Source organism: Cygnus olor, chromosome 27 (assembly GCF_009769625.2).
Source record: "Cygnus olor isolate bCygOlo1 chromosome 27, bCygOlo1.pri.v2, whole genome shotgun sequence".
NCBI lineage: Eukaryota > Metazoa > Chordata > Aves > Anseriformes > Anatidae > Cygnus > Cygnus olor.
In genome coordinates, this window is record NC_049195.1 from 4,419,461 (window position 1) to 4,446,071 (window position 26,611).

The 26,611-nt window shown below is 40.4% G+C and overlaps 1 protein-coding gene across 7 annotated transcripts in view; it reads left to right on the forward strand.

The window, feature by feature from the left end:
* UNC5D (unc-5 netrin receptor D) overlaps window positions 1–26,611 on the forward strand; it is a 214,688-nt gene that overhangs the window by 97,566 nt on the left and 90,511 nt on the right. For 3 of the 7 annotated variants that reach the window (XM_040538043.1, XM_040538035.1, XM_040538037.1), the window contains exon 1: window positions 1,576–1,697. The exons of the other annotated variants lie outside the window; for them this stretch is intronic. In XM_040538043.1, the coding sequence (XP_040393977.1) occupies window positions 1,583–1,697 (115 nt within the window). In that variant the 5' untranslated portion in view covers window positions 1,576–1,582. Of the gene's footprint in view, window positions 1–1,575; window positions 1,698–26,611 lie in introns of those variants that run through there. 7 annotated transcript variants of the gene reach the window in all.

Here is a 26,611-nt window from a genome sequence, read left to right on the forward strand (position 1 = left end):
TCAGCTTCCTGGCACTGAATATGCGTATGGGCTTTCCCTCTCTAACCTATAGCTATGACCCTCCAACTGCCCATAGACTTTATTTGTCATTCCCAGGAACCAAAGCCCAGTACAAACCAGGCGTTCAGTCCTTACCTTTCTCTGCTCAATGAACAGGCAGCAGACTGGTTGTTGGTGTTAGGGATTGGGTGCTCTGGGCTACCCGTGCATCGTCACTCCTGCGACAAACCCTGCGCTTAGAAAGGTGCTGGGAAGTCTGGTCACGCTGCGGGGAGGGCAATTGTGTGAAGTCTTTCTAGGGACTCCAGTGCACAGGACTCAGGCTACAGATTCTCTTTTTTCCCCTGGAAGGTGAAGGTAGCTTAGTGAATGCGTTTGTTAATCCTTGATATCAAGGATTGTGTACCGGTAACAGCAAATTGCAGCGTACTGACACTTCTGATGTGAATTATATGCCTTTACAGGATCCAGAGTCATGTCTCCTGACTGCCTTGTTTGTCGACACTGTAGATGATATTTTTTCAGAAGCAAAGCTGGGTGTTTCCAGTTGCTAAAACATAGAAGAAAGCTAAATGGTCAGCTAAATGACTTTTTTTTTTTTAATAAAATGTATGGTAGCATAATTTTTAATAGTGTGTGATGCTTGACCTTGCCATGGCTCTCTTTGTCTTTCTCACACTAAAACAAAGGATATTAGTTTGCCTTTCTCAAGGGAGGAGCATTGATCTACTCATGAGGAGGTCTGGCTTGCAAAGCTTGTGAAATCCAGAGGAAATCCTTTGATTGGCAGCGAGAATTGCCACAGACTTGACTTTGCATGCTGTACCCTCACCAGAGATTTGCTTTGATGCTACCTTGTTTCCTGCTAATATAGAAACAAAAGTTGCTGCATTCCCAATTACTACTTCAGCTGCTGTAAACACGGTCCCTTGGGAAGGGGCTTACTTGGAGCTGATCTGCGTGTTTGACGGCACGTTCTGCTCCCCGTGTTAAAAATGTAGGGCAGTATCTGTCAGAAAGAGAGACCCTCTCTTCATTTTTCCTTCTCTTCTGTGGGTGGATAATTATATTTACAGGCACAAAGAAAAAATCTGCTGTCATGCAGACAATTTTCATTAATTTTGTAATAACTTAATCTGTGTCAAGAAACATAACATGGATCAAAACCTAAATGAGAATGACTTTAAATAATAAAATCGTGGCACATAGCTAGGCTTCAGTGCATTATGATTCAGACTTGGGAAGCTGTTAAAGTTTGAATGTTGTGGTGTATCTCAGAGGAACCATTTTTTTTTTTTTAGTTTAATATGTTAAATTGCATTAAAATTAAAGTATAAAAATAGCCTCTCCTAAATTACATCTGCAGCATGTGGCTTCTCAGGCCTATTTACTTTCCTTTTTTTTTTTTAATCCTGCTAAAATTATGACTGAGAGTGTTATAAGCTTTTCTATTATACACACGGTAAAAACCAATTAGTCTTGCAGTGCTGGGCCTCGAAGCCGGCTGATGTAACGTACTGGGTCATGAACAAAAGGAAGTTACTGGAATCATTTGCAGCACGCTGCTATGGAAGCCACCTCAATGTCTGCCCAGCAATGCCAGAGCCGCCCGTCAGGCCCTCCTCGTGTGCCTGGGGAGCTGGAAACCACCAATGCTGGTGAATTGGTGGCATCAGCTAGAATGAGACAGAAGCACGGTGAGCATTTCTGAGATAAAGGGCTCTCGTCAAAGCTGGGGGGGGGCGTCCACACGCAGCGCAACCCAAACCTCGCCGGGGCAGGCAGCGAGTCTGAAGAAGTGCTGATTGAGGGTTAAAAAGAGCAGGTCATGGATTATAAATTACAGTCTGGATGTAGCACAGAAAATGGTGAATCAACTATTGAGTGTATACATTAAAAAATAAATCCCTGCCTTCTTAAGGGAATGTCTATTTAGGGAAAGAGCCTCTTGCAACAGCGCGTGCGTTGTTTTAAGCCTCTTTTATTATACCTTTTTCTTGGGTGGATATTCCTGGATATTCCTTTTCTTAAAATATCCAGCTCACTGGTGAAGGGCATTGGCTTCGTACAGTGTTATTTACTGGCAAGTAGAAGGGTTCAGCATGGGTCTTCAGGGTTCAAAACCAAGATTCTGCCACTGGTGAATGGTTACGGGTCACCCTGCGGACCAGGAAAAGTGGAAGGATGAGAGCACTTGGCCCCAACAGTGAATTACAGAAGCATTTGCTGAAAGAGCTTTCTTCTGCTGTTTTCCATTTAAAAAATGATTTAATTGTAGGCGAATTAAGGTGGTTTTTTTTAGATGGGTTACTGCCATCGATGAATTTCATAAACCATGACCTCTACCCTGCAACCTCCTCTCAGAGGCTTGCGAAAATATCCAAGCTGCTTAACCACGATGACATAATTGTCAAATATGAAATTGTGCTTTGACTGCCTGTAGCACTTGCTGTCACTTGAAAATGTCAGAAACTACTACTCTGGGCTATGCAGGCATTTAAATATCTGTCCACAGTATGTTCTTTGCTTGATCAAAAACTTCAGTCGTCAGTGAGTGCTGCCTGATGTCTAGGGATCATTTCAGGTTTTGTTAAGCGTCCCTAAAACCTCTGAATCGTTGCATGGAATTGGATCTAGAATCCTTTAAAAAACATTGAGCGTAGAAACTGTCATAATATGCAACTACAACCAAAAATCTGCCAAATACTCTGAAGTTGGGAAGAATTGATTAGTTTCTCAATACACATATAAGCCATGGTGGCATGTGAACTGCAGACATGGTGACAGTCTGCTACTGGTTGGCTTCATGGGTACGTTTAACCTTAGGTCGTGATTTGATACCGGAATTGTTCTTTTAAGTGTAACTGCTAATTAAAGGCAGATTGTTTACTGAGGCCAAGTCAGCCACTGTTAAACTGTGACTACCAAAACCTTTTTTGGAAACAGTTTTTACCATTACAAATAGGAGACATGCATTGCTACCATAATTCCAGTGGTAAGAAATAAATTGAAAGGTTTTAGTGCCCTAACCACGTCCCTTTTATTGTCAGTGCACTCAAAACTCCAGAGCAACTTCTTTGCTTTGCAAGTTCCAGCCAAGAATCTTCTGCTAGCAGGGTGCAGGGCAGGAAAATGAGTGCCAGAGGTGATGTGCACGTTGAATAATTGGAGAGGCTGCTTTGGGTTCTGCAGAGGAAAAAAACAAACAAACAAAAAAACCCAAAAACCTTCTTAGAATATTATGTTTTCCCCTGTAAATATTTTTTTGTGGGCCCTGAGACCTTTCTCTCTATGTAGCTTGGTACTTTGCCACTTCTCGCTTGACAGTTGCACTTCTGAGAGTCCATCTGCTTGAGGAGGATTTTAGAGGTTCACGACAATTACAATATTTTGAATGTAGTAGCATATAATAGCAGTAAAAAGCTAATGTTGAAGAGAGCTTTCCATAAGTTTATGTTTTGGCAAGTAGCCAAAAATTATCTCTAGCACCACTCTGCTGCCCTCTGCCTACACGTTTTAGCTCACGTTTCCCTGTTCCTGGAAGCCTTGCTGTTTCATTCCCTCAGCTCAGGCTGAGCCCTGAAGCAAAAACTCTGGTAGGAGGGGGAAAATGGCAGTAAGGGAGGTTAGCGTGCACTGCTGGAAGCAATCAATCCAGAAGAAGGCAATCTCTTTCAACCCTGGCAGTCCTGTGCCTACGTTTTGTCTTTAGGAGCTTGCCCTTCCAAGCCTGCTAACATCCCCAGGTGCTAAAATATGTGCTATAGCTCTGTCTGGGATGCTGTAAGAAAGCGTGTATGCCAGTTCCAAATTTGTGAAAACATAAGTCTGTTGACAGCTGTGCTGTTCAATTCTGTCTCTCAAAAATATATTTTCAGAGCACTGCTCTTTCCTTCTTGAAAGCAGAAATGCTGGTGTGAGACAAAAGAGCTGTAAATGGCAGGTTAAGAAATACCTGAGCCCCTGTCTGGGCTCTGACAGTCTTCATAATCTAGCCAAGTGAAAAGGAGTAGCTATACTTAGCAGCACCTTTTTTTTTTTCCTTCTGGTTTTTATTCCTTCCCTCTCCCGTTCCCCAATCAAGTTCTTGTTTTAGTTGAGGTAGGAGTTTTTCTAAGGAGATTTTCCTTATTCTGGTATTTTTATCTAGAGATAAGAGTGGTTTCCCTCCTGGCTGGGGGAGGGATGTTCTTGGCTCAGCAGCTTTTAATATCTGTATTAAGTTTGAGTTATTGAAAGTGAAAAAGTGCTACTCTAATGGTGTGATTTCACGTAGTGCAGCACTTCCAGGTGCTCCATGCCACATTGCACACATTGAGTGTGTGGACACCTATTTTTCTCTGCAGAAAATAGGTGTCCACACACTTCTTTTTTTTAGTAACGTGCTTTCTCCTTTTAGTAACATGCTGCCTTTCTCCTTTTAGTAGCATACGCATGGCATTTTCAGATAATCCTTAAAAATAATCTTTGTAGTAAGGCTAGTTTACAGCGTAGCTTTGATTTATAGACGTAGGAAGAGCAATTGTCACTTGGTTCAAACATTGGACTGAAAAGCCAGAGATTTGGATCTGCTTTTATAGATTTTGACGAAGACCTTAAGCAAGAAGCTTTCCTGTTCTGTGACTCAATTAATCTAAAATAGGTAAATCTTCCTGGCATGTGCTGTTACTCAACTCAGTGACAAATCTGACTTCAAAAGCAGTATGGCAGTGAGTTGGGTGAAAAGCTGCTTGTTGCCAAAGGTTTTGTTTAAATTAGTGTTCAGTTAAAGTGTTTTATAGATGATGACAATGACCGTGTTTTTGCAAGCTCTTGCAAGTACATGTAACGTTGTTTTTCACTCTGTTTAATCTTAAGCTCTTGGAAGCTGTCCTGAAGAATGTGTATGGTCAGCTTCTCAGGAGAGCTATGGCAGCAAAATGTTCAGAAAGCTGAAAATTTGGCAATTTATGGCAGTCATTTTAAAGAATATTTGTCTGTTTTACGTAACAGCAGCTAAGGGTAGGCTGGGTATTTAAGAGTTAAGAATAGACCCTTTGCCAGAAGCTTAACTTATTTACAACTGCCCTGAAAAATCTTCCATTTTTGATGGCATGCTTCATGTTTAAAACATCTGTAAATAGCGCTCGCCCTGCCCAGTGGTCTTGTCCAGGTGATTGTTAGAGTGGCAAGTTAAAACTTCTGCACTAGCAATTATTTATGATACCAACTATAATAATCATCATCACCTAGGCTATTTGGAATAGCATAGTAGGATCAGAGGAAAAAAAAAAATCTTACCCATTCTACATTGCTGTGTCTGTTCTGTTTAGAATGACATTGGGTTCTGTTTCCAGGCCATACTTCGGCAAGCGGCTGTCATGAATCCTGCTTTAAGAACAGCTGGCTCTCCTGAAAAAAAGCCTGAGAACTCCAGAGCTATTTTTAAGTATCAGTGCAATAAATGTTAGCTTGGGTAAAAACCCCTCTTAGCTAAAGCTGCTTGTCTTTCATGTGGGAGAATACATTATATTATCTCTCATTGTGGAGTTCTAAGGAAAAGAGTAAGTGCAGTTGCAACCTTTGGTGGATACACGGTAATTGAAAGCGCCTAAATGTGGCACAGAACTTGGCGAGCTTGACTTAAATTGTTCGGAAGGAACCTGGAGGCTTTTAACGCTGGCAGTATGCAGATGACAGCCCCGTCGTTTGCACAGCAGCCACTGGGCGCAGAGATACTGCCCAGGATTACCGCGTTTATCGCTTCAGCGGTAGCTAAAGCGCTATAATTCCATTAAGATCTAATCTGAAATTGTTTTTCAAGCTCTGTGCATTGTGTCGGAAAAAACGCAAATGAATTATATGTCTAGATTTCTAACCTGTGTTATGAAGACTTGAAATATGCTTGGGAGGAAGGATCGTTCCAGCTTTTTGATGACCATATAGTGATAGTGCTTGAGGCTCTAATATAAAAGCCTATGAAATTGAACTTGATGTGAACCATGACAGGCCTGTTTAATGTGCTGATGCTTGAGCTTTCTAGTTTTTTTCTTTCACTGTATTATACAGAATGGAGATAAAGTGATAAGTGTGCTTAAAAATTATTGCATAAGTACGGCACACTGTCATACAATAAAGCATTTACCCTGGGGGGACCAGAATGTAGGTTGCTGTATGTTGTTCTGTCACTTGAAAGTGCCTGGTTTTGCAGCTGCAGTTTTCTTGAAGTATTTCTTTTTTCCTTTCTTTCTCTCTCAAGCTTGCTGTTCAAAATAGCGTTACATTGTGAGCTGCAAGGGGGAAGATAAACACAACTCTGAATTTAAAATAATTATTGTCCTTATAGAAGATTAAAAGTAGAGCTGAGCATTTAGAAATTGAGTGTTTATACATGCCTTTCAGTTTATCTATAGGATGAACCAATTACTCAATCCAATATCAAATGATGAAGTTGACTCTGGGCACTATCAGAGTAGTGGAGACTGGACCTGGCAACAGCTGTTCTTGAAATTTTACCTCTGTATCTGTCTGTTTTCTTGTCTTTATTCTCAGAAGACATTGTACCATTTTTGTTAATCTCTTAAATTATTATTTATTTAAAGCAATTTAAATTATAGTTAAAAGCTTGAAATTTAAATCTTAGTAATCTTAATGGTAAGTTGCATGAAACAGTGGCTTCATTGATAAGAGTTCCGAATCCATCAGCGCTAATCAAAGGTTGGATTGTAGAGCTCTGTTAACTGACGGTGATATTAAAAACAAAACAAACCACCCACCCCACACACATACAGTTGAAGCATTAAGATTTCACGCCAGTATGAAATGCAGTAGGACACGACACTGTCAGTAAGGGGTTGCATGAAGCCTAGAAACAAAGTCCTTGACTTAACATCTTTGAAGCACAAAGCGTCTTTAATATTGAAGGATGAAAAAGGAAAAAACTGCAGAGTCTGTGGAAAAGAATTTGCTGGTGAAAATGTATCTCATCAAAGGTTTGCATTTTTAATCTTGTGTGGATTTAGATGCAGCATCCTCTGTATGTTCCACAGTCTCAGTATGAGCCCGGATGATGTAGCATGGGTGGGACGGATAGGTAGGGAATGGCAGAAATGATACTGGGATCTAATCTATTTTTGATAGAAATAACATCTTTGCAGTATGCTCTGTTTTGAAGGAACATTCACGTACAGTACTTGTTACTGTAGTTTTAGCTATTTCATTATGCTCTGTTCTTCCAACTGGGCTTCAGTAGTTTTTGCATATTTGCCGTAAGATGAGTGACAGCTCCCTATTGGTCTGCTTATTAAAACATGACCTTCAATAAGGTGTGCAGGATCAAGTAAGTAATGAATTGGATTCTCAGCATCTGTAATTTCTCACTGTTTTGCTAAAATTGATGAAGTTGCATGGGCTTGTACCACCAAAAGCTGTGACCTCCATTGACTAATACACTAATAATTAAAAAGTAGGGTTTAGGACACCTAGGTCCTCCTCTGGCTTCTTTTGCATATTTTTTTTTGCTTGCTTTGGTTAAGTCTTCTGACATTTATTCAGAAGTAGGATTTTTTTTCCCTGTTCCAGGTGGATTTTGAGAAGGTAAAATGAGAGGTGATAGAATCAATAAATGCATCACTGTAAGTGATTTTGAATAAGACAAGTGCTGTCAGCCAGATTTTTTCAAGATCTATTAAGCATCCAGCAGCTCCTGTTAAGAACAAATGAGAGCTTGTGAGAACACTTAAAAGTTTGACCCATCCTATTTCAGATAACTAATCGGGAGTCGAGGTTTCCTAAGAATCACTGGGTGATGATTGCAGGTCAGTTGTGAAAATCTGATATCTGCGTAAGGGAGGTTGGTAGAAAATATTTCCACATCTTCCACAGGATGTAAACATCAGGCCTTGCGCAGTGATGCCCAGGCGTTACCTTCCCTCCATGTGGAGGGGCACATCAGATGCTGCGTGGTTTTCTTGGTGCACAGCCCGAGAGGCCTCGAGGCGCTGGTACTTCTTCCTGCGGGTAGTACAGGGGTCAGCCCTGCTGCTCCATCCCCGCCGTGCCCTGCCTTCAGCATGGGGTTGGCACTGTGGGGTTTTCATTTGTTCGGTTTGGGATTATTTGTTTTAATATGTGGAACAGCAAAATAACCTTCTGCAAGATATACGTGACTTCTTGCTACCGAAAACAAATCTTATGAGCGGTTGCATGTCTTCAGAATCATTTGTATGCATTACTCATTTATAGCTTTGGATGTACCCAAGTTCAGATTCTTAAAACGATGCTTTCTTATAATTATGTTGGCTCTTCTGAGCCTTCTGTGTGTTTGTTCTACCAATCTGCTTCTGTGTTATTTAAAAAAAAAAAAAAAAAAAAAGCATGCCTCATTTTTCATTTTGCTGATATAGCTGGTGTGTGCCTAACGTGTTGCTTTCGAGAGAAATTGAGCAAAAATAGATGGGGTATAAGGTTGTCGCAGGGGGCCTGGGTAAAGTTTTTTCTACTTTTGCAGTGTCAATACCAGTGCCGCTTGCTTTCTTTTCAGTCCAGACTCTCTGAAGTGATACACAGTAGTTTTCGGAGTCTGATCAGCATCTGTGAGTGCTGACTCGTGAAGTACCCTCTCAATGGCTGGATTTTCAGCCAGTGGTGAGTTTGGAACTGGGAGGCTGAGGTACCCCAGCTGCTGTTGGTGGTAAGGGCTTGGTGGTGAAAGCCTTCAACTGTACAACAGTGACTGGTGGCTAGTTCATTACTGCACGTGCAGCACGGCACACGTAATAAATATAAATATATATAATATATGTATAATTATAATATATATTATATATATTATATAATATATAAATATAATTATCTTCATTGATTTCATAAATGCACCACAGTACTTTTCCTTTAGAGCACTGTGTCCAAACCAAGCTATTCCTAAGCTGTAGCTATACAGGGAAGCAGGGCAAGAATTTCTGTAAAGCCCTTGGGGCTGAGGGCCACAGGTGTGGTAAGGTGGAAGAACAGGCTAAGCAGATGGGCAGGAGCAGGAAGAACTGTGTAGAAGGCTCACCCCCTAAACTAAGCAGCGCACAGGAATTTGCATCAGGGATGCAGTGAAACAAAGCTCGGGATCGTAACAGTTTAATTGTAAATTGGAACTGCCTTGGGACATCACCGCAATCGAGCTCCTCTGCAGATTCACAGGGCTTGAATCGCTGCAGCTCTGCCAAATGACACAAGCTGCACATCTGTGCAGAAAGATGGGTTTCTCCTCTTGTGTAAACATAGAAACGTATAAAATTGCTGGATTTCTTTTTGATGTCTTCTTGCAAAGAAATAAAATGAGATGGATTTCTTTGTTTTTCTGTAGCTGCTTACCAGGTTGGTGCTGCTCCTGACTTCTCTCACTTCCGTGCAGATGCAGTGTGTGTACTTAGGACTTTGGTGTTCCTTTGGATTTAGTTTTTTTGTCACCCTGTGCAAGTGAATTATCAGGTCAGCAATGTAGTTCATGAAAAAAAGGCTTGTAGAACAACCAAGATAACGGATCATCTATCCTTATTCGATGCATGCAGATTCCTTAATACATTCTAGAGGAATTTGTCTTTCCTGTGTCAAGATTTTCTCAGCAAACAGCCATTTCCTTAGCAGTAACAGTGTACATAAAGCATATTTTCTGCTTTTTATAGTATTCATTTGCTTATATTGAGAAGACGAGTGTCTACTTGCAGGGGCCTCTCAATTTATGTGTCAGAGCCAGCCCTTTTCGGGCTGTGTCTGCTACTGCCCTTGCCTCCTGTGCCAGTTGTCCAGACGAGAGGCAGAACAAAAATTGAGTCGGGCAGTTCTGTGCACGCAGGGATCTGGGAAGCCTGCTTCCTTGGCATATGGGGCAGGTACAGGTGTGTGCGCCAGATAAAGCTTTTCCCTGTAACTGGAACGTGTAACTGAAGTCCTTCTCCTACGCTCAGACCATCAGGTCACAAGTAGAGCATTAATTTTTACTCCAGACCTCCTACAGACAGACAGCGATGTCTTGGAGTGGGGATTTCAGCTTCCTCCTTGCCCATGGGCTGATGCGTGTAGATGTAGCAGTCGTTGGCGGGTTCTCGCATGATGCACAGAGACCAAAACGATCTTTCGATGCTAAGTTTGATAGCAAACACTGCTCAGCAGTACTACAATCAAGTAAAGGAAGTGTTAGTTTCTTTGTTTTTCAGCAAATTTTACCGGAATTTCTAGAAAGGCCAAAACCACCCAACACACAGTATTGGCCATCCACTGAAGTGTGTGGAATCCTGACATGTACACAAAGAGAAGCTGTAAGCACAGCGACCCAAGGACTTGAGCATTTTTAAGCACATTGAGAAGTTTTTCTGTGCTTATAAAACATAAGCAAACCGCAGTACAAGACTTAATGCTGCCTTAGTTATTAAACCTTTTAAACAGCCATGGCCTTTTGTTTTCTGATTATTTAAGTCAGGTAAGGCTGTATCTGTTCAGGTAATCGGGCTGTGTAACTACAGAGAAATGTAAATGATATTTCTTGATACACTGAATAGCATCCTCAGAATATAAATGATATTTATGAGGAAGTTGGGAGTGCTTTAAATATTGTGAAACCGCTTAGTTTGACACATTGGGGATAATGATGCTGAAACACTAGGCGCTTTGTAAACTGTTTAATGGCAACAATTTTCTAAATCAAAGCAATCTACACTTCCCCATTTACAATTTCATTTCTAAGTGCTAAAGTCTCATAAAGGGGTTTACAACATCGAATCCTTAGCTTCTGTGAATAGTTACCTAGTGCTGATGTAATAGCGTTATCTTCCAACCATTTTAGTATTTTATCTTTAAAATTACAAGGATTCTTTCTGCTATCTTTTATGCAGAAGTAGAATACTAACAGATGCAAAAAACATATTTTTAAACTGTGTTCGGGGCTGAAATTGTGGAGGTGTCATTTGATGCACTTAATGTATTTTAGGCTTTAATAGTAATATGTTTTAAAAACATACACATTTTAAAAACAATCTATAAAAATTATACTGCTGATCTTTTTCATACTAGAAAATCACGTGGATGCAATTGGACAAAAAACTTGGTTGTGTATCTGCTTTTAACGTCGTGCTGCCATCAGCTCCTCCTGCATGCACCCTGTTGTTGCTGACATTTAGGAAATGTTTTTGGAGAAGCAGGTTCAGCGTTTGTACTATAGTAATGAATACGAATTATGTGAGTTTCATAAACCTTGTGCCGCTTCGTGCCTTCCTTGGATCATCTTTTCTCAATACCTGCAGCAGTGTGTGTATGTACAGGTAATTTTGAGCAGGAAAGAAGTTTTAGTCTGTGAGTCACCTGAATTCATGCTGTCTGTCAGCACAGAATTGTTCCCTACAGAACAATTTCTGATATTGTATCTTGACTACTTATAAATGTCTCAGGTGATGTTTCCACCACTTTTCCCTAGAGAAACTCTTCCACAGTCTCATAGATCTCGCTGTCAACAGAGTTTTTCCTCCTGTTCAACTGAAATCTTCCTCTTTAAAAAAAATGGCTTCTTTCCATTAGAGAGATGCTACATTATTTGCTAAATCTTCAGTTGTCTGCTGTCTGTTGGCATGAAAAATAGAGCAAATTCATTTTAAACTTTGGTTAGACGTCTAGCAAAACAGCATTTTTTTTACTTTGTTGGCTTTGTCCTGTGAAGCTTCTTTTGATGTTCTCCTGAATAGAAACAAATATATATATATATATATCAGGGAATATAAAATATGCATCATATTTATCAGTGTATGACAATTTGAGTGTAGGTTCTGATACAAGCGTTGCAATAACCTTTAGAAGTGCAGAATTAGGTCTCTAGCTCATCTTTGCCCTGTCTGCTTTCTTCCTTCCCGTAGCTGTCAGCTTATTGCTAAATTGTTTGTTTAGTATTTGTGGGTACTTCTGATGAGCACAAACAGAACCTAACTGAAGCCTGTGTGTTTAATATCACCCTAATATGATACGAGAATGTATCCAAACACGTGAATACCTTGCTCCAAATAATCCTTCGTTTCTCTGAAGGGCAGTCAGGCGGCTGCCTTAAACATTGCTCCCCTGTGAGAGAGGGTTTCCAGCTGCCCTGACCTTGCAGAGGGAGCAGGGATGCGTCTCTCTGCTCTGCAGCCCGGTGCATGCATTTTCACTGGCGAGAAGTATTAAATCTTAATTTGGAATTTTGAGTACAAAGTCATGAGTATGCAGGTGTGGAACGACTGTTGTTTAAGCTAACAAGAATGGATGGGGACCTCTGTGGAGATGACCTTGTGTTGGTTTTCATTCATACTTGGAAGTCAAAGGCAGGGCATTCGGCTTTAGCAGCTGCATGTAAACTTGGAATTTAAAACTGCTGCCACATCTCAGCATGCTGAATGAAATGGAAGAAAGTTTTCTGAGGGGTTTCTTTGGGTTGATGGGTTGTGTTTTCTTGGGAGGGTTGTTTGTTGAGTTTTATTTATTTTATTCCTTCCATTTTATTGGTGGCATTAAGGCTGGAAATGTCATGTTTTCAGGTAAATAGTGAATTAAAATTGGACGGGAGAAATAACTGGTCCATGGTAAGCGGACATAGTAAGTGGCAAAGTCGCTCACAGACCACACAAATACAAGTGGTGTGTCCCACTTTCAGTGGTTTTCAGGGTATGTAACGTAATTTGTCGTGGCTCTGGCTAAGCAGGGGAGCGGTTACTTGGCCACTTGGGATCACCCAGCCTTACTGGGATAGAACGACAGAAATCTTTATGGAAAGCTAACGGAGAGGAGCAAGACATTGCTTTCTGTCCTTACTGACCCTTCAGTGTCAGGGTTTAAAGTCATTAGGATTCAAATACGTCCTTAGGGAGTAAAATGGTGAATCAGTTTGTACTTTGCTCATCGAGCTCATCTTTTTCTTGTTCAAGAACTTTCACGTGGCATTTTAGTTAGAAAATCAGCAGAACAGGCAGTTTGTTAAACCCCTGGTTTGTGTTTGTTGTTGTTGCATTTCTTAAAAAAAAACAAAAACCTTTTTTTTTTTAATGTTATTTCTGAAATGTGTGCTGTGGAAGACATGGCATGTGGTTTTGTACTTGGCTAGAATTACTGCAGAGCTGGATGTGTCGCTGTTCCTGTTCTTTAGGAGTGCTGTCAGTGCCCAGATTCTCCAGTTTGTCTTGCTTAGTGCAATGTGTGTGTGCTTCCAGGCTTGGCTAGGCACGGCGATTGTCCTGGCTGTGTGCACTGGGGGCAGAGGCAGCCTGTAAAGTCTGTAAAGGTTTGCACTATTCAGCTTCATCCAAAGGGAATCGGGATCAATTAAATTTCGGTTACTTGGGAAAACAGCGCATGGGTGTACGTGAACTTTTACAGTACCATTAAAACAAAGAGAAGCGAGCACACATTTATTAGAGGATGTTATAGAAACTTCAGACGCATTATATATTCTTCCATGGTGTGTGGCAGACAGAAGCAAAATGAACTTTAATCACTTCAGATTAATGGAAATTATTTTCTCAGCTCATGTCATAACAGAGCACATTAGCAATCATGCATACTTTATCACATTCCAAGGATAACTGTAGGAAAATAATGTAAGACATTCAGATTGCTCTGCACTCCAGTAACAGTGCCTTATACTATAATGAAATAGAGAATCTTACTTCTTGCAAAATACAGTAATATTTTTTATTTTTCTATTGACATTTTAAAAAGAGTGGTAAGCATAACAGTGATGAAGTAGTAGAATGGACATTTTTATCTTATGCAAAATCATGTCAGAAACTGAAAACACGATGCTTATAAAATGATATTCCCGGATGGCCTTTAGAATAATCTTCTTTCCCTTGTAGTACTTCAGGATTTGGTGCTTTTTATGTATATCTTCCCTGACCTCTTGAATGACAACCAGAAGTGTTTGTTCCATCCTGTAAAGATATCGAACTCTAAGGCTACATAGCCAAACGAGGGTAGAATTGGTTAGAAAAAGTCATATCGACAGTGAAGAAGCAGTAATGCAGACTTTAACATGCACTAATAACTGGAGTATGGGAGCTGTTTTGAAGAACGTGGGGTTTTTGTCTGATAGCTCAAGGTAAGCGTAGTTCGCATTTATCCTGGTCTTCTTCTTTGATGTAGGCTAATTTAGGCAATTGCTCTTCTGCTTCACTTCGTGATACATAAATGGAGCACACTCAGAATATTTTCCTATAGGGAGGGTCTGAACTGAAGAAGTGTCTTGCTAAGAACAGGTAGTTCGTGAGTTTTTTCTTCTGTTTGGACTCCGATTCCCTTTACTCTGAGTATCCCTTTTAAATCTTTGCAGATTTTGTACAATCATGACGTATAGATCTTGCAAAGTGTTTTTTCAGATGTCCCTTTAAAGAGTTAAAGCTTTAGAGCTGTGGAAGCCTGGCAGAGTCTATCTATTGACTCGTATTCCTTCCCAGCTGTACCTACTGCAAGCTTCTGGTGGTCTGAAGATTGAATTTCTGTCTTCTCGTGTTCTCTGTAGACTGATTATGAACTCCTTCCCAACCATAGTCTTATCACAAGGTGATCCTGAGGCTTCCGTCATAGAACTTCTAACAAAATGCAGAACGTGTGTTTTACTATGCTAAAGTTCAATATTAAGTAAGGATGCTCCAATCCTAAACAGAGATTTGAAGAGTGTGCCAAAATGTGGGTTACTATCCCATGGCATATGGCTACATTAAGATAAAGGGGAAAAAAAAGGTAATTCATAGTAACAGATGGTTTTGAACTCTTCTTGGAGCTGTTGAGTACTTTTCAATTTTTAATTTACAATGAATCTTTCATAAAACATTTAACTAACGCTTCTGTCATATTCTTTTAAAATATATGATGCCTTTTCAATACAATTGTCTGGGAAATTTCATATGAATACTGTGTGGTTAAAATTAAACAGTCATTAGATTATGACAAAAAGTAATTTCATGGAAGTTTTGATGCTTAATTGTTGCTGTTCAGGATATTGCATTTAAGGATTTTTTTTTTTTCATGGCTGCCAGTAAGTAACAGGCAAATGGAAACAACCCAAGTGAACAAACAAACAGTACAAAACAGAGCACATGAAGTAGCTTGAGATACTTTGTTTCTCGTCTCTGAGTTAAATTTGATATTCCATCAAGGGTTTCATGAAAATTATGCTCCTGCCAGTCTGGAAAATATAAGAAGGTTCTTGAAAATGTCCAGTGTTGAGGATCACAAATGTTTTCAAATAAAGTTAATTAGAGTTCAAAAGTTTTCCTTGCAAGGAAAGTGTCCTGCAAACATTTCCTTCATTGATTTTTACTTGGATATTAAAGAATTTTAAAACTTCTGGGAAAGTAATTGCCAGTGACAGTAAGAAGCTAAAAACTAGAGAGAGAATTAGAAATTAAAATGCAATTTTTTAATCCTAGTCTAAGGGCAGCAGTCCCAGGCAGCGTTTTCATAGGCAGAAAAGCACGAGGGCATCTGTGTGAATGGAAGCGAAATGCAGGTTGGGTCTTTTGGCTCCCGGAGATGTGGGTTTGCACTGTTCACCAGGCACCATCTGGGCTTCCTCAGCATGCTCAATCTCCTGTCCAAGAAACTCTCCATTAAGCTGCGTGTTTGTAGGTTTTTTAGGTACTGAAAACTTGGTAGCTTTTTACCCTCTGCAAACTCCTCATTTTGAAAAGAAGGAAAAAATCCTCTTTTCAGATTTTATCCTGGTAGCTGTCACGAGAAGCTCCCAGGGTACGTCACTGGACAATAGTTGCGGAGAGCTTGTTTTGGCGATGTCTCTCTTGAATCTGCTAGAGTCAACCATACAAAACACACTTCTGAGAGAAATGGGAAAAAAAATCTCTTAGCCTCTGTAGAGCAGAGCATTGGTAGTGCTGCTGGAGCTGCTGTCTCCTCTTTTTCCCCTTTTCATGATTCTAAGAAGTCAAGTGACTAATGTCTTCTGCTCGTTTTTAATCGTACAAATTCTCTCAGGAGTTTATGCTGACTAGTTCCAGAGTTACTATTGCTGCATCTAGGGATTTTTAGGGCTTTTAATTCTCGTTTATTTATTTATTTATTTTTAATGTTTCTACTTTGAATTTCCCAGTGGAAATTCTTGTTCTGGTGTGATCTGCCTGGAAGAGCCATGGGCTTTATAGAACAACGCTGACCGCTTAATCTCTTGCTTTTAAGGACAAAGCTGAACTCCGAAGAGAGCTAGGAGCAGGTTGCTGAAACTACAGCATCTTTCTTTTTTTTTTTTTTTTCTTTTCCCTAGAAACATATTCTTCGTTTTATCTAGTTGAATCTATAGGGACATTGTTCATTGTTGACCATCCAGTTTGTAGGAGCCAGTTCCATAAATCTGAGTGCACTGATTATAAGCATGCAAATTTTGTTCCTTCTGCCAGATACATCTTGCTGTCAAAGACAATGTTTCAGAGACAATGGAATTACAAGGGTATTAATATACAATAATAATTTAAGGTACGTGCAAGTGTTAATGGTTTGTGACATACAGATGCCTCAAGGGAATGAACAAAAACCCAGTATTGTTTAAGTGTGTGACAATTAAAAATACTGCTTCTCATCTGTGGAAGTGATACAAACTCTGAAAGTTGATTATTTTGCTCTGTGTGGATTTTGGTTCAGGGAACGAATTCACGCAATTTACTTCAGAATATCTGTTCTTAAGTACTGGGAAGCTCGTCTGGGTGGTGCCGTGTCAGGGTGATTTAAGGCAGCTCACCAAGCTCAAGTCTAAATCATAACTTGTCCTCGGTTATCCATGAAGTAGTATGAAATGTGGCACATAACACCATAAAAAATCCCCCTCTGTTGGTACATCACCCTTCAGACGTATGGATTTTAAAAAAAAAAAGTCAATATTGAGAATGACATTTACTACTGTGGATAATATATTTGATGTTTAAATGTGTGCATGTTAGCAAGAAATCAGAGGTGTAGCACTTCTATGTGACAGAGCAGCAGGATGGCTCCGGCGTGCTCCAGGTTTGCATCTTGGGGCAGCTCAAGAGCTGCAGAACTGAGTCTGTTGGTGCTGCAGTAAGGCTTCGGACCTGGCTTAGCAGGGAGCGTGTCCCTGCAAGCTTGTACATTTGGCTGCTGGCTTATTACGCTGACATGTGCAGTGACAAGGGCTGAAACAGTTACTGGTCAGGTTGTGTCCCTGACGTGCAGCTTCTTTAGTGTGCATGTATGTGCGTGTGTTACCAAGCTTTGCCAGAGCTCTCGACTGGACACTTACAAGTGTGTTTGGCTCGGGTGTATTTTGTTTAAATTACAAATGAACGCATTGCAGAAGGATCTTGCTGTCATAAAAACAGAGGGGAGTACACACGACTCCCTGAGACCTCTCCCTATCCCAATTATTTGTTGTTCAATGCAGTCTTAAATTCAAGCACCTGTTTAGGAGAAAAGTGGAGGTGCAGGGAACAGGAACGTGCCACAGCAAGAGCATTGTGACTTCAGCTGAACTTGCTTAACACAGCACTCAGTGTTGAGCTTCTTATCTGTCTGGGACGGTGTCTGTCTGGGATAATCAGAACAGAAGGAACCCAGGAAGATAAACACTACCAGCCCTGCCAGCCCTCCTTTTCTAGAAGACGTTTTAATAAGATTTGTGTAAACAGCGTACTGCAACAGGGGGCACAACAGGAGATAGAACCGTTAAAACAGAAGAGTTCTGAGTACACAAACTCCACAGAAAAACAAAATCTTCAAGGTACGGAAGCTGCAATAAGCGTAATAAGAATTAGGAAAGAACAGAGGGATGGGCAGCTATGTAGTGCTTTCTGTGTAGTAAACAAAACCAGAGAGAAAAGCTTTCTGTGTATTCATGAAGTTGTGACAGGTCATTAATTCCAGATAAATTACTCCAAAGCTGCTGATGTGTGGATGCCACTTCCAGATATCTCATTAACTACTGTCTGGGTGAAGTGCTGATGTTTACTAGTGGAAATCCAGCTCTACAGCTGCTGGATATAATTGGTTTGTAGTGCATTTTAGCTGGTACGTTAGTCTGGAGGGGAAAAAAAGAATGATTTTCAATGATTTTCAATGACACAATTGTCACTTTTTGTATCACATTCTGAAATATAATTAGAAGAGGAGGACAATGACTTAGCCAGCCAGTAGAGGCACACTACTCAGGTATGCTCACTAACCACTTCAGCAAAAGTTCATGGGACATGAAATGGTTGAGTGCGTCTGAAAACCTAGGCTGTTTATTTTCTCACTGCTTTGGCCTGTTTTCCTTTGGAATTCGTTAGAGGAACCACTAGCAATTCACAATAAAAAATCAATTAATAGGAAAATGCTTGAGATAAGAGTTTTATGCTAAGCTACTCTCAGGAAGACATTTATCCACAAAGGATTCATTTTGCTAAAATAACAGATGCCATTCGGAGCGGGGCAGTCTGGTCGTGATATTTTGACTTGCACACACCAAGAAATCACTTACTTGCACATTGAATATTTGCAGTATATTTGCTGCATGACTGTGGCAAAAGTAGCACCCTCTCTTTAGGTCTGTTTTTCCTTCCCCTTCTACTCTTTCTTTTCTGTTTCTGGGCTTTTCCTGCTCGGCAGCTTTCAATTTGATGCTCACTGCGGTGGTCTCAGAACCTGTAGGTGCTACTGCAGTTCAAAATAGCGGTAGCTGTAAGCACAGATGAAAAGATCTGAGCCTTTTAGCATGAAAGGATAGGAGAAATGTCTAGGCTTTTGTTAAAGAAAATCTTTCTGGTTGTATTTCACAACACTGAAGCAGTCATGAATTTAATGTATGGCAATGTGTGGATAAATGCTGTTCACTTCTATTATATTGTATTATTGTATATATTATATTCTTCAATGTTATATTGTATATATTATATTCTATTATATTGCTGCCTTGTATTACAGCTCTCCTTAAAGGGAGAGAATAAGAGGTAAATCTTGCGATTCAAGTAGTAAATAAATGAAGAAACATGCAACATCTGGGTGCCCAAATAGCCTTGCACAAGATGCATCTTCTTAGTTGCCAGCTTTTACCATATCTTTTGTTAGTTGTAAGCAGCAACGGAATCTGGGAGTGCGCTTCTTTCTGGGATAAGAACTGCTTCTCTCTTTGCAAGGCCAGAAAAAAAAAAGGCATGAAAAATAATAGAAAGTTTCTAAACTGTTGTTCAATTCATTGTGTGCTAGTTGGGCCCAAGAGAACATCCACTATCTCCTTCAGTTGATTATGCAAATATGAATAAATATGTGAATACCTATTCCAACTTTTATCCTCTGTAATCTAATGTCTCCCCTGACACAATACTCTCAAATTATCTTCAGTGAGTAATGACTTGCAGTTAGTATTTTATACCAAATTGTCATATAGATCATTTTTCTGTAATACTTTACATAAATTAGGAAACCTCCCCCATGGCATGCATATGGCTGCCAGAGAGTCTTTACAAGATTGAAAGTGCAAACAACACAATTCGGGGCGAATTTGGCCACGAACAGAATAAAATGATAAACTTGCAGGTTGTAGTAAATTACAGTGTCATTAGTCAAAGCCGTTCAGGGAGGCATTTGGCCTTCCCAAAATACAATTATTTTCTTTGGTGTAAAATGGTAACTCAGAGTCATTGGCCTCTTTTTGGCAGTTTGGTAGCTTTGTAGGTCTCAGTCTGGAACCTTGTAGTTGGGTGAGCTCATCCCTGAAATGCAGATGTCAGCCCTGCCCTGCCTGGAGGCAGACTCAGCAGTGAGGTGGGACGGGAGGGCTGTAATTGTGGGACTTGTGCCTGCTGCTCCGGAGAGCCTCCACAGGCTGTGCGTGTGGAGTGATGGTGGTAAAGTGATTTAGAAAAGCAACCCGTTGCTGCCGTACCAAGCAAAAAGTGCTGGCTACATTCAAGGTGCAATGCCTACCGACATGGGTGTTTTCTGGAGATAGCAGAACAGGGATACAGGCAGATGTGGACAAATCAGGTGTTTCTCTGGGAATTAAGCAGGAGTTTTTGTTTTCTGTAATTATCATTTAAGCAACTTTCGGTGCTAGGCTGAAGTTTCATCCAGTTTCTCAGGTGGAAGCTGTGAGTGGCAGCATAATAACTGGGGGGAGGAACAACAGGAGAACATCCGTTTGTCAAGGTGGATTTTTCTGCTTTGTTGTTTGCAACAAACACTGTTTTTGATGGATGCATGAGGGGCTGAGTGGCTGTGCGTGTCATTCAGAGCCTCGGTGCCAATATGCTGAGAGGTCAGTTGCTAAATACCAAGTATTCTGTCATCGGCGTGTCAGGCTGTTCACCAAAGGCAGCCACCGAAACCGACACACAAAATGGCTGTGTGATTGGAGGGAGGAAAACACCTCCTCCATTTGTGAAGTTTAAACCTAAGTGCATTCAGCTAATTGCTTCGCAGTGATGATCTATTTATTTTCACCATCTTGATCAAACTTCCAAATAACCCCCTCCAGTCCTTACAGGTGTTGCATAAATTCATCCTCAGTGAATAAAGAACCGTTCATTTGATTATACGTTAATTAGATGGAGATGAAATACGGAACATTAAGAAAGCACAAGTTGCAGATTTATGGTTATATTTCATTTCCCTGGGACGTTTGGTTAATTTTTTGTAATATAATGCTCGTTGAAATTGTAGGCAACTGTAGCTATAGCAAAAAATCACAGAAAATTCCTAATGTTTGCATCCCAGAATTGTTGGAAGATAAGTCTTCTAAAAGTTGTTTCTGGTAGGAACTTGGGGGGTTGTTGTTTGGTTGGTTTTATTTTTTTATTTTTATTTTTTGTATGAGAGCTCTATTACAACTTGACCAGGTAAACCACTTTGAATGTTCTGTACGAAAGGATTGATAAAATGGCTGTCTCAGCAGATGAGCAGTTGCTCAAATGATTAGTTTGTTCATAATACATTTTTTGCATTTGTGGTTTGCATTTGTGAAAATACATGGGGCTGGATTCTTAGCAAGTGGCAATCTGTGAATTCTTTTTTCTTTGTTACTACACCTGTATGCTACATAGCTCTTCTCTACCGTAGTATTTTCCCTAGACTTGGCCATGAACCTCTAATTCAGTATTTCCCAAACCTTCAATACCTTCAGTATTTTCCAAACCAAAGTGTTACGAGCTAATTTTCATTTGTTCTGTATTCTTTACCATTCATGAGACCCATTTTCACTGCACAAATAGAATTGTTTGGGCTGAGTTTTTTTTGTACTTAACTGTACTTACATAATTGATTGTCATGTCCTGGATTAGGAAAGCTAAATGAAATCTTGAAGTGTCCAGAGTGTTTCGTTCAAAAGGCTGCTATTTACAGTAGATGTGAAACAGGAAATATCCTAGAATATGTTGCCTGTAGATACTTTATTCTTGTGAATGCCAGGCTGATGATTAATGCTGGAAACTGAGCAAATTTCTTGTTAGAATAAACTTTTAATAGCAGCAGATCCATGCTTTTCATTTCTAAGAAACTGCAGAGGCAGTTTTGATGTCTTGATTTTTGAGTCTTGATGAAGTGACAGACTGCAAGGTACCAAGTACGGGGTTCTTCTTAAACCCATGAGAAAACGCTAATTTTTCTTCAACCATAAACAAAGGGGAATTTAAATAAGCTCACAGTAAGTGTAATGCGTTAGGGAGTGGTACTGCTAATACCAGTTAATAGCGGGGTATTTTTCAAATAAAGATATAACACTTTCACCCATTCATAAATAATAGGGTAACATAAAATAAGGAGAAGTATACTGAGCTAAAAATAAATCCCTAGTCCCATCTGTCTGGTGATGTGCCTAAGCTAACTAGAACGCAATTTCCAGACAGATGCTATGTTGCAATTGACAACAGAAGACTGAAAGTACTGACAGACAAACTCTGAACCTTGCTGCAAGCCCTAAACTCCCTATTCTGTGCTTCTGCTGAAGATTATTCTCCCACAGTGGAATGAGCGGAAGTGAAAATGTGCCACGGGTAAAGAAGTCATACTTCCTACCTTGATGTCTGAAGTTCGGCCTTCGCCAAGTGCCTGGTGATGGATTACAGCAGAAGGGTCTGGTCTTGCTCCTCCTGTCCTTCTGGCAGGTGTTGCACTCCGCAGCTGGGAAAATCTGCTTTCTTGATGGACAAGTCCTTTGACACACGTGGGAGAACATTGCTTCTAAGGCAGCTGATGGGGATGTGAAATGGCCCGTGAAATCAAAGATGTTAGTAAGAGGTGTAGAGAGTATTTTGCAACACTGATATTTTAGAAAAGCGATGTAATCAGGAAAGAAAAAAAAAAAAGAGGCAAAACCAGTTAGGATGAACTTTTGTCAGCTGCAAAGAGAATAATTATTCTTGTCTTGGAAAGGAAACCAGTATAAAGTGGGGAGAAATTCTGTTGATATGTAAGCAGCAGCTATCAGAAGCTGCTTGAAAACACGTAACAGTTTTATATGCAAGAGTACAAAATGAAATTTCAAATTAGGTGTTTCCTTTTAAGAAACTCTTTTATTCGGAGGAGAGAATTCATTTTTTCATCTAGCATTAAATGTCAGGTTTCTAAATTCTAATCGAGCACATGGACTCCACGAGAAAATGTTGCTCCAGGCAGTAGATTCAGATGGAGATACAGAAGCTGAGCATTGTGTTGGCCTTTCCTCCTAATCCCGGTGTAATAAAGTTCTGACCAGTTGCATCTGGGGTCTCAATCCTGGGAGGAATAAGACCAGGAGATTTCTGATAGCTGTTTCAAATGCATCTTTAAAAAAGCAGCTTCGAACAGGTAGGCTTTGGGGTACCTGGCGCTCCCAAAGACGAGCATATGAGGAGGAGGCTCCAGCAAGCCATCCTGCTGTCAGGTCCTCCTATTTATTACATCGATTTTCTTTTCCCCTCCATTATTTCTGGCCTGTTTTCTCATGCTCAGTGCCTCTATCAGGCCGTTCAAAAGCTGCCTCAGGATTTTGGTGGGGCACTCTCCTGTACACGCAGTTCGCTTACCGGCTCACTGCCCCAAGGGGAACAGTTGCTCCCGCAGACTCTGCCTGTTGCTGGCCGCAGTTTGACCGGTCTGTGGCTTATTTCATTCAGGATGTATCATAGGTTGTGGAAAGTATTTATGAAGTTTGAAAAACGCCGTTACTTGTCTCAGTTTTATACTAATGAATACCAAAAGGCAGCAGTTCTTGGGTGTTTTTTACCTCTTGCACTCCCATCCTTTTTCTGTCCCATTTCTTAATAGCTCTCCACTGTTATCCTGGCACTAGGAGGGGGTGTCTGACCTGCTGTGCCATTAACAGGAGGTGATATTTCACAGTGATGGTACAGTTGCCATAAAACGTGACTTTTAGGAAACAAACCAGGCCATGCCATCTGACTTACAAGAGCATCCACGTTTAGCTTTTCCTCGTTAAATCACTGTAGAGGAAGAGATACTAAAAATTTATATTGCTTTTTAAAAGAGATGAAAAGTTCCATGAGTGTGATTGCTTTCCAGGGGACAGGGAGGGGGAATAGCAAGAGTTTTAGCTGATGAAAGAACAAACAGAAGGCAAAGAGGAAGGTTCTGCGGAACAGCAGGAGGGGAGGGCTGGTTCCAGGGAGCATCAGGAGAGGAGGTGTTGAGGGAGGGAAAGAACTTCTCGTGTGTATGGGGAGGAAATCTGTCATCCAACTGCATGCGTAGATGCTGAGTCTGAAATACTGAATTAAGTCTATGCATTTTCCCAGAGCTGTTTGCCTTGGTGTAGAATATGAAGCAAAGAATCCTGTTATAAGTGCAAGAAGTATTTGATGACTGTATCTGCTCCCTTGTGCTTAGCCTGAGCTGCCCAGCGCTTGGCAGGTCACAGCGGTGTCTGGAGGGCTCTGTCTGAGGTTGTATTACAAGCCAGTAGCAAAAAGAGTCCCTCACGGTCACAGCAAGATGAGGTCAGGGGTTGGGACATTGACTTGCAGCGTGGAGAAGTCAAATCTATCTCCTGATTGCCTCACTTGGAATAGCCTCCCCTTTCTCTTGTTAATTCCTATTTCATTGACCCTTTGATATAGAACGGGTTCAACTGGACTGAGTCCAACAGGCGAGAGGAAAGCAAAGCCAATTCCTGACCCAACAATTGCAGCTTCAACAGATTAGCATTTTCAGACAAATTCCCCAACAACCTAACGTACTTTGTGGTCACTGGTCCCCAGTGACTCAAGAGACAGGGGTGCATCTTACGTTTTTTGACCTGATCTTTTGGATTAGGTTTTATGGCCTCAGCTGTCCTCTTGGCTTAGGTATTGAAGTCCTTTAAAAAGCAGAGTTAGTGCTGGCTCTGTAGCTTCATGAGCAAGGTTATAAAGATACAGAAGCTCACTCAGCCAGGAGACTGGGATTGCTTCTTTTTATTCTCGTGTCTTCAAAATATACGCTTCTCACTCCATAGAAGATGCCACTGCCAGATAGAAAGATGTTGTACTCAGGTGAAAATCCAAAGTGTTGAAGATTGATTTAGAATTCAGGATTTCAAACTGCAAAGTAATAAAAATGAGAAGGATGAGACTTGATAGTCTTTCATATCAAATTCACCCACAAAAGGAACTATACGTTGTTACCCTGAAAAATTATTTATCTGAGGATTTTTTTAAAAAAATATTTTTGAATTTATTTGAAATTTCACTGCCTTGCTCTTAGAGATTCTGGGTAGAGACCAGAAGGACCTCGTTAGAGATTGCTGAACGCTTTTTTCTCATTTTGCTACTTCCCTACTGATACTTTTATTACTTTTCCCTGTGGTGCTTGACAATGCATACGTTTTGCGTAGTGCATTACTAAGCATAATAGCAAAGCATGTGGGGAATAAAAAGAAGTTTTTCTTGAAGCATCCATAACATCATCTAATTTATGTATGAAATCTGCCAGCAGTATAAAGAAACTAAGCAGTTGTGTGTTTTCAAAGACTTCTGCGTTTTGGTTATGCAGTTCAAGGAAGAAATCTTTATCTCACTGCTTGGCAGGGCCAGAAGCAGCTGCAGTGTGATAGGGAGGAGGACGGGAAGAACGCTTACGCTGTGGTGGGTGATGCTACTCAACGGCAGGAACCTCTTAGATAAATCTGTGTCTTGATAGTGTTGCTGTTTCCCACTTCGGTCTGTTTCTTTGGCGTTCTGTCTTGTGCTGTGTTAAATGCCCTCTGCTCTTGTACGAATGCTTGTATGCTCTCCTAGGGCGTTAGCTGTTGGCTGATGCTAAACGCCGCAATGAGTCGCCACCTCCTTTGACAATTAGAATACAATTTTGCAAGCAAAACCATATTTATCCTAGGAATAAGTTATAGTCCTGTTGTTCAATAACAGGAGAGAATAGTGGCTTTATCTACTCTTACGTCCAGTCTTTGCAGCCAAATTCAAAAGTTTACTTCTCATTTCTGTAATATTCCTTATTTAACAAGTGGCATAGCAAATGGACTTCATGCCTGGAGACAAAGGAAAGTGGTGCATTCTGTCTTCCTCTGTCCAAGTCGTATCATTGTCCCCCTTGCAGTAGCCTGTACCTGCGGTCTTCAAGGAACCCACCTTTAGGCTCCCCTCCTGAACACGCAGCGTGGTGCGTTCTGGCACTCAAATAGCCTTTGCACAGACTCCAGGCGCTGTGATTAATAATTCAGCGTTATGCCAGACATGGATTCCAGGCAAACATTCGTAAAAAAAAGTAAAGGTCATTTAAACGGCAGGAAGCAAGATTCTACAAATAGCATCTGTCTGGCAGCTCTGCTAGGCCCCATCTTGGAATAAATTGGTGTTAAAAGCCTGCAGGACGTCCATCAAAATCTGTGAATTCACCGCAAAAATCGCTCGTTGACTAGGTATGTATAGTCACCACGTGTTAACTTTTTTGCATGATTGCCTCTGTTTCTTCTGAAGTGCAAAATCACATTTGAAACAATCACATGCATCTATTAAAAGAGATGCTTTCACTTGTCAGGATCTTCCCTTTATTCATACTTACTGAATTTGAGTTTAAATAGAACTACATTCTTTCTCTTTTACCATCCTGTCTCCCCCATCATTTCTTTATTCGAAGAAATCATTTTATTCGAGATCGTAGTTGCTGTTATGTTTTGATTGATAGAAACTACAGTGATTTTTTTCTTTACTGTTTTGCGTTTTAATTGCAACCTTGCAACCAAGATTTCATTTACCAGACCAAATATCTGGAGTTCTAGTTGTTTATTACGAGGCTCTTTGCTGATTTGCTCCAGGTAGGATGTTTACCTGATATACCCAAATGTTGGTGGGTTTTTGTTTGTTTGTTTGTTTTTAAGTTGGTACTGAGCTCTTCTAAAATTAAGCTAGGACCATAGATGCTGAGCACTTTTGGAAATCAATTTTTTGTGCATCCTTTTTCCTCTTTCACTTCGCTTTATGGACAAACAGTTTGAACATAACAAAAACTTATTAAGTATTTGCCATATAGAATACATTACTTTTAAAAAGTCAATAAAAAGATGGCTCAAAATGAAAACTACAGTAATATAAGAACTCTTGCAATAGAGCGTCCCTTTTCTTGCCCACACTGCTTAACTCATACGTGGTGATTTCATGGTGATTTTTTTCCCCTGATGTTATTCTTAATTAAGCCTCAA